Source organism: Pempheris klunzingeri, chromosome 23, assembly GCF_042242105.1.
Source record: "Pempheris klunzingeri isolate RE-2024b chromosome 23, fPemKlu1.hap1, whole genome shotgun sequence".
Classification (NCBI taxonomy): domain Eukaryota; kingdom Metazoa; phylum Chordata; class Actinopteri; order Acropomatiformes; family Pempheridae; genus Pempheris; species Pempheris klunzingeri.
Window position 1 is genome coordinate 9502246 of NC_092034.1, and position 13110 is coordinate 9515355.

General features: G+C 40.4%; 1 protein-coding gene across 3 annotated transcripts in view; it reads right to left on the reverse strand.

The window, feature by feature from the left end:
* The window catches only part of LOC139222593 (adhesion G protein-coupled receptor L3-like), a 141957-nt gene that overhangs the window by 58421 nt on the left and 70426 nt on the right, over positions 1-13110 (reverse strand). For all 3 annotated transcript variants that reach the window (XM_070854397.1, XM_070854396.1, XM_070854394.1), the window contains exons 5-6: positions 6092-6445; positions 2561-2664 (exon numbers count right to left, since the gene is read on the reverse strand). In XM_070854397.1, the coding sequence (XP_070710498.1) occupies positions 2561-2664; positions 6092-6445 (458 nt within the window). The remainder of the gene's footprint in view (positions 1-2560; positions 2665-6091; positions 6446-13110) is intronic.

Here is a 13110-nt window from a genome sequence, read left to right on the forward strand (position 1 = left end):
TACATTCATTAGTTCTAATTCTAAAAGCTTCTTTGTCTTTTAACATTGAATATTAACAAGTATGTGAGCTAAGAGGTCAGTAACGGTCAATAACAGGTATGGGTATTGACTTTTTGCCTGGAACTTTCTTAGCTTAAGCTTTTGTCAGTTCGCATTATGTAGCCATCAAGTTTTTTTTTACATTCAAAATTTAAAGGTCAGATGGAAACTTTAAAACAGTGCAAACATCATTTTCAACTAATTCACGGTGCTGCCATTACCTTAATTAGCTAGTGAGCTATAGCCAAAATAAATCATACAAAAACATCCAACCATTTCTCTATGTCTGTTTGGAAATTCAAGTGGTAAATCATCTTTCTAAACTGCATATGTAAAGCTGAGAGAACAGAAAGACAGGCGTAGCAACAGTAACTAAGGGGAATACTGAACGGTGAATTGTTCGGAAAAACAACAGTAAAATGTATCATGAACTTTTTAGTGGGAAAAGTGCCCCTTGCTATTTCTCTCATAAGGGAATCTAACTTGTGAGCTGTTTACTGGCTAATGAGACTCACCACAAACCCTGACACGTTTGCTCACAAACTTTTACTCTGTACAGTTCTTCATCCTGGTTTTTCAAATTACAGCGTAAATTTCAAAACTAGGTCTTTCTACCTAATAATGTGAAAGAGGCAACTGGCAACAATGTCCCACTTTTAATCTTTGAGTCTCTGCTTGCTACAGATTTAAATAAACTGGCCGTATCCAATGATCTAGAGATGTGACAACTAATCAGTTTCAATGCAATATCATTCAAATAATCCAAAACCTTACACGTTGCATATAAATCTGTGTGCAACTATGACACAAAAATGATGTGATAGTTGCTCTTGGCTATGAAGAGTAAATAACTTGAATGTGCAGTCACCTGGACTAAATGCAGAACACCCCTTGTGTCTGATGCTGCAGGTGAGAGGACGGTTAGGTTCAAGGTTTTTTTTTGAACAGGCTAGGTGCAGTAAGATGAGCCTCAAAACCGCAGTGACACCCACTAAAACAGGCCCATTCTGATTTACTCTGGCATCACCTGCTATCATCGCCTGTGAGTTTATTAGTCAAGCCAATTATGCTGCTTAAATTGGTCTTCACAGAGGTGTATGCAGGAGAATGTGTCCATGGAAGATGTTTTCCTCTTTTACCTTCCTGTTCTTGTCTCCTAATGAGGGGAGCTGAGGATGCAGGGTAAATAGCTCTGCTTTTTTTACACCCTCTTTCTGCTCATCTGATGTCATTTCTTTCTCTTTTTATTCTCTACCTCTTCCTCTCTCATTTTGTCTACCAAACCATCTGGTAATGAGCAGTGCACATACAGGACAATGGCTTTGGATATAATATAACGAAGTGCCAGATGGGCATTCCAGATCTGTGACACGTTGATCTTCATTAAAGTATTCCTGTCTCCGCAACGACAGGCGCACTTGCAAGTGTGATTTCCTTTGGAAAATGAATAACATTTTCATACATGCATTTCTTCGATTGTCACTGTGGGTTTTAACAGGAAATATTCTACATTAAAATCACACGGTTACTGTTGAAGCCATGCAACAACATGGCAAAAGCAAAACAGCCTCTATAGCAAGTTCAGCTTTAGTTAATTTCTCACAACAGCAGCCTGTAGTGGAGCTTTATTGCACTGCTCAAATGGCGCCGTGCCGAACAGAAATGCACCTGATAATTTCTCTCCATTCTATTTTGTTCCCCAACAGCCATTCTCCAGCCATATCTGCAAACTGCCGTTTGTTTAATGGGCCGAGCTTTGTGCCGTTGAGTAGATCATAAGTGTTATACCATGCACGCCTCAGGGTCCTATGAGTTTAAGGGAGAACATTTTCAACATTGCCTGCAATTCATAACCTGGAACCCTGATCCTCACTTGCAGTAACCCTCTCCTCTTTTGCTTTGATTCCATTACAGATTTAAACATTGGAGGCTTTATGTGGGGCTTTGCATAATAGTTCACATTCATATAATCGATTGTGTTGAGAAGTACGGAATGCAACTAACCATCGTATCATGTTGTAGGACAAAAAGTGGTCTGGATTAGCTGTTACCCACTGCAGTCCATTAGACTATGGCCCTGTGGTATTGGTTTTCACTCCGCCCCCATCAACCACCCACGCCAAATACACACACACACACACACAAGTATAACCCTTCTATTGAGTAAACCCTCAGGCTAATCCATTACATGAATTGACCAGTTAAGAAGAGACAAAGAACAAAACATACAAAACCAAAGCCCTCTGAGTACAAGGGATATACATATACCCTTGATTTGCACTGTGAGCTGTGTTACACACAATAAGCTTAAAAGGGCACAGTTCTGTTAAAAAACACCAAAAGTACACACCACAATAACATTTAAATACAGTCCCTTCAGGCCATCATCATTTCTCTAAAGAGAAATAATATGTAATGATTCTTGATCAGAAAAACTACAAGGAGCACTTTCAAAACAAACCAGCTGTGATGTTACTTAAAGTAGCACAATTTCTGCTGATTATATTGTGCAGCTTGGTACCTTCTGGCTGATGAGGTTGACCCAGGGGGAGGTACAGTTGCTGAAGTCGGGTCCCTGGGGGTCCCAGTATCCCTCTGGACCCACGCACATGTATGAGGCCACGCCTAGAGAGAGAGAGAGAGAAAAAAGACAGGGGTTCAGTGACATGGATGTCATGTCATTACAGAGAGAACAGCTACAGTGAAACATGTTTTGTCTGTCAGTGTGTGTGTGTGTGTGTGTGTGTGCGCGCATGCTTCTGAGATATCTCTTAGGAGACTGTTACGACCCAGCACGCTAGGGTAAAGGGAAGCAACATGGAACCTGATGTAATTGGTTAAAGTCAATTATTTGCGAAGAACATAGATAGTTAATGAATACAAAACTCAACAGGCAATGCAGCAAAGGAGAAAGGGGTGTGGTTCAAATCAAATAAGCACATAGAACCAAAAGACGACCTTTAAAAATAGAGTTACAAACTGTTTCTTTAAAAGGAACTAAAACGAAAATAAAACCTCGCTAATTCTTGCCTATTCAAAAGCCACAGATGCAATCAAACAGCGACCCTGCGCCCAGTGTTTTTCACAAAGGAAATCCTGAAGTGTGTGTGTGTGTGTGTGCTCTCAGTCTTAGTACCACAGTAAGTGGTTGCAAAAACAGTGGATTGTTAACAATCAACCAAGAAAGGTACATTGGCAAAATGAGTACCTCTTTCCAGTATCACAAAGTGTTTTTAATATTCTCAAACAGTTGACATGAAACATTAAAGAGAGGCATGGTGGCGAGCTGTTTGAAGTCCTCAAACTGGGTACTGATCAGTGTCACCTGATCACCAACCAGGAAGTGGGAGGAGCATCTGAGCCCTGGGACTCCACAGACTGCTTGACATGCAAAAAATACACTAAAAAGGGTTCTAACATCGGGCAGGGGTCAGTGGCCGTAGTAACAGGGACTGCATTACTACGTTACTTTTTTCCATTATATACAAAGCTGTCAGTCTTGTCAACTTGTGCCCAATTCTTCTGAATGTCAAGCACTTTTCTAATGTGCAAAACTTGCCCAAATAAAACCACAACATCCCAAGAAATGCAATTCTTAAGTGATTAAATTAATGGATGTAGCAAAATGTAATTGGATGGTTTTATCTTATGGTGACTGAAATTAAGTTGCTTCACTTGAGGCCAGCCTTGTTCGCCCAGACAGTGTCTGTATTTAATCATTAAAAGTCAGACAGCGTCCGCATGTGTGCGACAGTTCAACTCCTGCGTGAGAGACAAAATACACCAAAATAGGTGCCAATTAAGTCAGCCATAGCTGGATTCATTCATTAAGCCCATTCGAGAAAAACTGTCTCTGCTGACAGAGATGTGGATTGGGGAGTGACTGTAATAGTGTTCCATATGGGCTTTAGTACTACCTACATACATATTGACTAAAAATAAACAGTGCGACTGTCACCTGTTAAGGCTCTCTGATCCTGCTGTACCTACCTTCAACTGTATTGATTAATAAATAAAGAACAAGAGACATATAATGTAACCCATCAGTTTCTGAGGGCATCTGTTATTTCACAATGGATCCAAAGCATTAAAAAAAAAAACAGTGTCTGACATGTTCTTTCACATACCTCTAATAACTTGCGTCTATATTTTTAGAGCTGACATCAGCGAGGCTACATGCTGAGTGTTGACATTAAACTGCCCTTGTCTGTACTTAGAGGGAGGTTGTGTTGGAGGGTGAGACGACCAGCATTAACAGATATAAATTTTGATTGACACATAATTTCCTCCCCCTGTCCACTTTGGACAGCCTTATGTTTGATGGGTTTATAAGATAAGGGACTCTGCATTTCCTCCTGTACCGAGAGGCAGGAGAAGCAGCATGAAAGAGAGGAGTAAGAGAGGGAATCGGAGGGGTGTAGGGGGAGACAGAATGACAGCGAGCCAAGTGAGGTAGATGGAAGGGGGAGCTCGAGGAACTTTCAAAGAGTGGCAGAGGAAGCTCACACAGTCGTGTTCTGCTTGGCAGTGTCGTCTGAAGAGCAATGGCTTTGAAGAGTGCGCCGAGGGGAGATGGGGTATGTGTTCCTCTTATCTTGCCATATGACGGCTGTTAGTGAGGTCTCGACGGGTGGCGGTGTTGCCCGTTAATGAAGCCTGCATATGTGTGTGTGTGTGTGTGTGTGTTGAAGTGAACAGATTTTTTTAGGCTTTGAGCCAGGTTTGAGGGTATGCCGTCACTACCTGGTCTAGGGTGACTTGCTCTATAAAAATATCATAGGGAAGTTTCAAATTCCTCAACAATTTCAACATATCTGATTTTGCACCACCTCCTCTTCCAGCTTTGGAATAATGTATTACCACCACTTAGTTGCTTTATTTATGCAACACGACAACAGACACCCACAAAATCAGAGTTTCTAGGTTACCTCTCTGTAAAGTTTACGCTTCAATTCCTCCCTTGTTATTCATCTCCTAATTTTAAGAACGCAGCATGATCTACAAGCTTATGGCATCAGAGTCTTTGCTCAGTGGCAAGGTCTCTTTACAATATGAACTGCTGCTCTCAGACATTCTTACTTTCTAAAGCAGCCAACATTGATTTTATCTTAATGCACACTTGACTTCATTCTCTTAGAATTGATACAAAGACAGAGCTGTAGCAACATATATAGAAACGAATAGTGTGATGCCTGATAAACAAAGCTCAATAGCCTTTTCATAATACAAATGTGTTGAGCCACTAATTAATTAAACCAATTGCATCCTGAGAGACGGGAAATAAATATGGGTGTGTGGTGTACTAGTTACTAGTTTCCATACAGATGCACAGCTAAGCTATCTTTAGGCTTGCATCAGTGAGTCAGGAATGAAGAGCGAGCAGGGAGGACAGGAAGCGAGAGAACGACTGCTGCAGGGGGAGTGTAAACATAAACAAAACACACACCAACGACCAACATCAAGGCGAAGAGCCTTACAGTAGACTATGTCTCCTAACAAGAGTACTGACATCGTCGCAGAGAGGAGAGTAAATAAGGAAATAACATATATATTTCAGTAGCAGTAGTTTTTCAAACAGAGGAATGTTTGAGGTTATGGAAAATTAATCATCTTAACTGCATATGACCATTTGGAATCACATGTAATGTCAAACATTGTTATACTCTATTGGCGCGCCACATACTGTTAAGTAACAGACCTACCACCAAATGAGACATGAAGAGAAAACAGCAGGGGGCAAATGATAGGATATAAAGGTATGTGATTGTAGCCTGCTGCCATCATGAATCTGAAGGAAATTATTTGTTGAAAATGAATTAAGAGATAAATGAATGGGTCTCATTTTATGTTCCAAAATAAGCTATGCAAACCTAGGGGTTTGTTTAAAAATTGATGATCCTCTGACTGGTTATATTTCTTGCCCCATCAAACATCTGTATTCCCTAATCTACTTTGGTTCTTACCGGAAGGAATGATGGCTAAAATTACAAAAATTAGAGCCCAGAACTAGAATTTCCCTTTGAATACTTGACATTGCAAAAATCTACTTTACCAATGGTTCCAGGAGGACAGGGCATCTTGGCCACCACGCCCTGCTTGGTCTTGGGCCAGGCGATGTCCATCATCACCAGGAGATTGCAGTACTCCACCCTGATGTTGGGAAGCTTGGAGGAAGCTGGCGCCCTGTCGTCCTCTTCTGGGACCAAACCCTCAACCAGCGTCTGGACAGGGGCCATCACTGTGGATGTGGTCCGTGGCCACTGGGCCGGTGCCGTTGTAGTAGCAGGCATCTTGGTAGTGGTAGTCCTGGATGTTGTGGTTGTCATTGTAACGGTGGTTGGTCGAGTGGTGGTCCTGGTCGTCATGGTCGTTGTGTCCATGTACACCATCACGGAGGAGGAAGTTTCTGGTAAGAGGGAAAGAAGGAACAAAGTGAACCAGTGGATTCTGGGGGAAAATGCAAAGTTTGAAAGAGAAGAATGAGAGTAAACGTCTTTTTCTTTTCAGTCACGCTTCATTATTGTCAGAGAAGGAAATGTATTTTGGTGCTGGTGCAACAGACAGTGTATGTAGGGCCATTCAATTCTTCTCTCTTTTCTATGTGTCAGTTTAAGAAAAGATAGTTCAAAGAGGATCAATTGGAAGTGGCAGGTGTGACATGGGCATGCATGGTGTCTAGTCTGGGACCTCCCCTGGCTAAGCTAACACACAGCTGTGCAGTCCAAGTACAGCTGTCGACGAGAGCTGTTGCACATCTCTCCGAGTCAATAGCTGGGGGTTGCAGCTACATGCTATGTCAGGGTCAGCTGGGACAAACTGGAATACCTATTTCCTGGATGTGAGTCCTCCCTGTGGTTACAGTTGCTAATGACACTGTTTACCTGAGCTGTTCAGGGCCAGGGGCCATCACAACACCAACAAATGCGCATGCCGAGACGCACCCATACACTGGCTCAATAATCCTTTTCTTCCTACTCAAATTCATATACACCTCCTTGACTCACAGTCATCAATCATCCCATCCACTCATCCATTTTGCCCCTTTTATATTCCTTCCCCTGTGTCCCTGATTGGAAAATAGAAGGCCCAAAATTAATTTAGCTACTGGCTCTCTATGAATGTGTGGACTTGGTTCAGCCACAGAGGGTCAGAGGACAAAAAGAGAGGTCATACTTCATAAAATACTGTATCTACAGACAGTGAAAATCCGCCAGGCTTTTTCTGTGAAACTGTGTCCTCTAGAAGTTCTTTATTTAGTCACGTTACTTTATGTTATTCATTATACATTGGAATTGTTATTTTTGCACAAAGATTCTCCAATATACTATTTTGACATTTCTATACATCATGATGTTATTACTGTGTGTGGTTACAAAGAGGAAAGCTTGCAGTAGACCCTTTGAATAAGTTCCCAAGCGAGACCACTTTCTCACAGACACACGCAATCGGGGCCTTTTGCAAAAATGCAATTTGGGATAGACGTCGTTTCCGCCTAATGCAGAGATACAATCAAAATGACAGAAGTGACAAATGGTCCCAATCTTTGTATGAAAGGGGAGCAAAACAAAATTTAATGAGGGTCGATTTTGGGTTGGCAGGTGTAATGGACGTCGCACATTCACAGAGCTGAGATAACAGACATCACTGCTCAAATCCAGTTCAGTGACTTTCAATTTGCAATCGGGCGATTTCTCTGTATGGTGAATGTGAAAGCAGTGAAATAAGACAACATAAATTAGTGCCACTGTTTGGGAATTGCAGATATGCCTGGAGGCTGTAATGACAACAACCAGACCTCTATCAGCAGTCGATGCATTCAACACTTAACAGCATTCACCGACAGCCAAGGTTGATTAAATAGGTTGCCATCGCAGCAGGAGTTCCAGACTGAGTAAGTGTTTGTTTTCTCTTGCTAACAAAAGAGTTTGTTGTGTTTGTAAGATCTGCGGGCCTGTGGAGGCACTCATCAGTAAAGTAGAACTAAAATGAGAATCTCATTGAACTGAAATGTGAACTATAAGCATACACCTTTTTACTCCCAACTACCTGGTTATGCAGGCTGTAAAACAAATCGACAAAGTATAGAGCAGTAAACTGGTAAGATTAGGAGGTTGGAGACAATGCTATTACTCTGATGTATATCGATGCAAACACTCGAATAAGCAAACACAATTGCATAGTCACATGCTCGCACAATGGCAGCCACACACTGAAGAACAAACCTTGATCAGTTAACATAAACTGACACTTACACCCATCAACAGGGCTTTAAAAAAAATAAATAAATCAGATGAATGCTCAAATAGGAATTTAACATTTCCATCAGCCACCAAGACATCACCATTTACATTCTATAACCACTATTAGACATGATAATAAATCTGCGGCACGGCAGCCCAGTGGATCCTTTGGCAGCAACGATCATGTTAATATGAGGGAGAAATATTTCCAACGACGCAAGTCTATTTATTTCATTATTTATGATGAGACATTATTTGTGCTATTTGTGCTTCTGTATTTTGAGGAGAAGTGATGATAACCTCAAATATGTCTAACCAACTCATGGTGAAGGGAAATGGCATCAATTTAAGGATAATTGAAATCAGCCTGTGGTGCTTAAACTGCTTATAGCAAAGGAGACCATTAGAGTGGCTCATGGAAATCTGATCATGGAAATTCACTGCTCATATTGAGGTCAGGTGAGGTCACAAAGCACAGGCTCAGGAAAGCTAGTGGCTAAAAAGGTGTGCAGACGGCCCATTAGGATAAGGGTATTATCGTACTGGTCAGGATGCTGATAGAGGAGCGATTCTGACTGTGACAGATTTTTGCTGAGGGAGTTTGCTGCTTTAGCTGCACAAAATGCAGACTGATATAAGGGAGGAAACTGCACAGGGACACATGACGTCATAGGTTTATAGAAAGATATCATAATAAATAGGACACCAGATTATATATTAGGCTTTAAAGCATTTCTTTTCACAAGTAGTAAAGTACACTATTGCTCAGTTCAGTAAACTTATTTTGTGCAATAACATACACTGGCTTGACCTGGTATGACCAGAAGCTTATGGTGGCTAATGTTAGCAGGCATATCCAGAACACTATTCATATGCTTCTGATACACTATATTTCAGCTTGTCACAGCTTCAGCTAACTTAAAGGGGAACTTTGTGCAATTTGTTTTCATCTAGTTTTACTCATTAATGTACCCATCTGTACTTCAAATGCATAACAATGCAAAATTAGCTCTTAGTGGTGTGGTGGTGGTAATCATTTTGGAATAATACTCTTAAGAAATAATAACAAGAGGCTTTCCTGTTCTTCCTATTCTGCCAACATTGAGTGCAACAAGTGAGCAAGCAGAATGGGACCGTGTCAAATACTCTGCTATCATTATATCTAAATTTCAAGGACAATGACATGAATTTAGTTTATTAGTCGTTTTAAATAATAATAAGGAAATTATCAATCAATCTTTAATGCTGAAGGTAATATGACAGTACAGAGAAATATGGCATGAGAAAATCAGCATCACAGCCTGAGGTTAATTCAAAGTCACTAGGAACCATGTCTAGAATGTAATTCCATACTTCCAGATGATCCGGTTGAGCCCACTGTTGAATTATTTTTCAACACACAGCATGTTAAATACGCCAGCAAAGACACACACAAGAGACAGAGTGCAGGAGTGGAAAAGAAGAAAGTGTCCTTGAGCAAACTTGTATATCTTTTCCATGAGATGAGCGCGCAAAAAAAAAAAAAAAAACGGAAAGCCAGCAGCACACAGCAGCCACAGTCTGCAGACACTATCGCCTTGGAGACAACACAAGGACATTTTGTTTTGCTTTGCCAGCTTTCCAATTCTATCCAAAGGGATGAAGAGAGAAAAAGAGCACCACCGAGGTGAACAAGGCTTTGGTATGCTCCGAGGGGAGTCGTGAGTGACCTTAGAGGAAGATTTGAATGTGAGTTTGGAGTTTTATGAAACAACTAAACTATAGAACTAAACGGAAACATGGAACAATGACTAATCATGGATCTACTCTTCTCTAGCTCTACTTCACCAGTCCTCCCTCTTTGTAGTATTTTTAACGAGGTCCTACAATGTATAGATATTACACAGTGATACAAGCCAAAATAAAGGCGTACAATTAAATAAAATGGCCTCAAACCTCAAAGTAATTTATCAGCTGTATATTTAAGATTCAATGCATTCTCAAAGGCTCTACAAAGTTACTTAAAAATGAATAACACCAACAGCCAGCTATGAGATATTCATGATTTGTCAGCTAAGGGGCTTAAGAATGTTCCTACACCTCAACAGGCAACATTTTCATTCATAAAAGAGAGGAACCAACTTCTCTGGGCACACAAACTCTACTCATCGTTTCCACCCCGCTTCTGTTGCACAAAATCCCCCTCGCCAAATGCACGAAGTCTGTTTCCACCACACACAGAGCTTTGTGTTTCATTTCAAAGCATTAATTTCTTACTAATTAGCCTCTCTCTCTGTATCCCAGGGCTTGTGACTTTCACAATTAGATAAGCCCACTCTACTTCGCTCCAGGAAAAAAACCTGCTACGCTATTATGAAATGAATCCGGTTTATATGACTTGCCATTTCCGCACCGAGAGCGGGCTCGTCGGCTCGGAGAAACTTCTCCAGACTCAAGATCAAAAGAGGTGGAAAGGGCTTTCGGGTGGTGAAAATGAAACGAGTGTCAGACAGTAAAGTGACTCTTCCAACCTTGTGCTGAACCCAATTATCTCCTAATTTTAGTATTTGAACCTTTATACATTGTTACATCTTCAGTGGGACTAGCATACTGTAGAAAATATTGGACAGTCTTATGTGTGGTGTCACCCATTAACTTTGGACTAGATTTCTGGGTGCTGAGACTTTTATTTTCAGAGGGAAGTGAATGTGAATATCTCAAAAATGAATTTCAACCAAACACTTTCAATTAGCTATTTGATCTAAAGGTGATGCTTCCACTTTGTGAATAGGTCTACTTCTCTAAAAGAAGGTCGGAAGTCAGAACATCTTTTTAAGTAAAGGCAGCTAAAAGAAAGTCAAACTTCAATGTTACAAACTATAATGGAATTATTTATGTTCTTCATCATTCCAATTACAAATTTTGACAATTTATGACACCAGAAATTAAGGTTTTTAGCACAAAATACCCATTAACTGCATCATTGCACGTTTTTTTGAAATAAATGACATAAAACAGGTTATTTAGGTTCTGGTACCAGTACAGAAATGTAACAAATGTGAGATCAACATTCAAGGATGTGTTCTAGTGTGAACGAAACCCTTCAGAATAAAAGCAGAGAGAACTGAAAAGAAATTTGAGAATTTAACATGTAAACAAAAACGGTTTGTTCGTTTTCAGCCATCAGCTAATTGAGCATTAATTCATATCGCAAAATTTCATCTATGTTGTGAAAAATGTACAGTGCTTAACAAATTTATCAGGCCACCTGTCATAAAAACGAGAAAACACAAATATTTTAGAAATCTGTCAAAAACTTGTTTCAAATTAAACATTGTATCATTATTTATTAGGCAAATAACAAACTGGAACAACTAAATAGTCCTTATTCACATATTTTAACCAAAAATCTTAATATTTAGTTTGACCTCCTTTGGCCCTGATTGTTTTCATGTACTTTTCGACCGTCTCTTTTGTTATTGAGTTCCAAATAGTTCCGAGCTGTTCCCAGAGACTTGCTTTGGATTAAATTTGTGTGTGATCTATTTTTTAATTCAATAAATCCCAGATCTGTTCGATAGGATTCAAGTCTGGACTTTGACTTGGCTAGTCCATCAGTTCCACTACTCCAGATTCCTTTTACATCATTTCAAATACATCATTTTGATTAAAGAGCTTACACATACTGGTGGATTAACCATTACAGAAATTAAAAAAATATTTTGGTTATCAGTAATACTGTTAATTTAGGGCAGCGGGGGCAAACACCTTACACTGGGTGGTGGTCTAATACATTTGTTAAGCACTGTACATCCATGCATCGAAAGAGGGAACATTATCTAATTTAAGCCATCTAACAAAATCAGTACCCGCTTCATAATGGAATAATTCACTCAGCTCCCAGCTTATCAATTCTCAAATGGTCGTGTCATGCCACCCCCCCACCACGCTACACATGTCCTCATTTGCTGAGGAAAATGGTGGGAAAATAAAACGATGAAACAATTTCTGATGATACATTTAATGGATCCTTATGTGGCAGGCCTACGAATCCATCAGAGTACAACTGAGATGTGTGTTTGTGTGTGTGTGGGGGGGGTGAAGGTGGTGGTGGTTGGGTGGAGTGAGTAGGGGGGGGGGTAAATTATGCAGCCAGACATCCGGTAATGCTTCGATATCATCTGACATGATGAGAACTGTAATGGATGGGAGCTATGCATTGTTTGGCAATTAATTTCTCATTCCGGAGCTCTCTTCCCGAGACTTGAGAGGGCATCGATGGAGGTCACACGGCACTGGGAGAAGCGTATGCTCTGTGCTGATATATATGCACACATGGACACAGGCCCTCACAGACACTCGCAGTGTCTGAGTTAAATGACGGAGGAGACCTGAGCAAAGCCTGCTTGCATATGCACTACAGTGAAGTACTGTGTGCTGAATACACGACACAGACGTGCACTAAATGTATGTACAGGCACAAAAACAAAAGTGCTGCTTTTTTGTCTAATGTGCGTGAATTTTAGCTCATCTGCATTTGCAAAAGAGGATTTTGCTAGCTAGATTTGTAGTTATTCGTTTTATACATTCAAAAACCCAAATCAAAAATGCATGAGGCTATCTGCCACACTTTGACACATCTATAGTATCAATACAAAACATACAGTTGTGTAATGCTGTGCACTAAAATCTACAGAAATCCACATCTTTTCAAGTTAAACAGAGGAATGTTGGATTCCGTATTTATCGTTAGAGCCAAACTCAAGTCTCTCTGGCAACTCACAAGGCCAAATATTGTCAAATGTACCAGGAGAAGCAAAAGGAAGAAAGCCTGGAAGAGTGTGGAGATTTC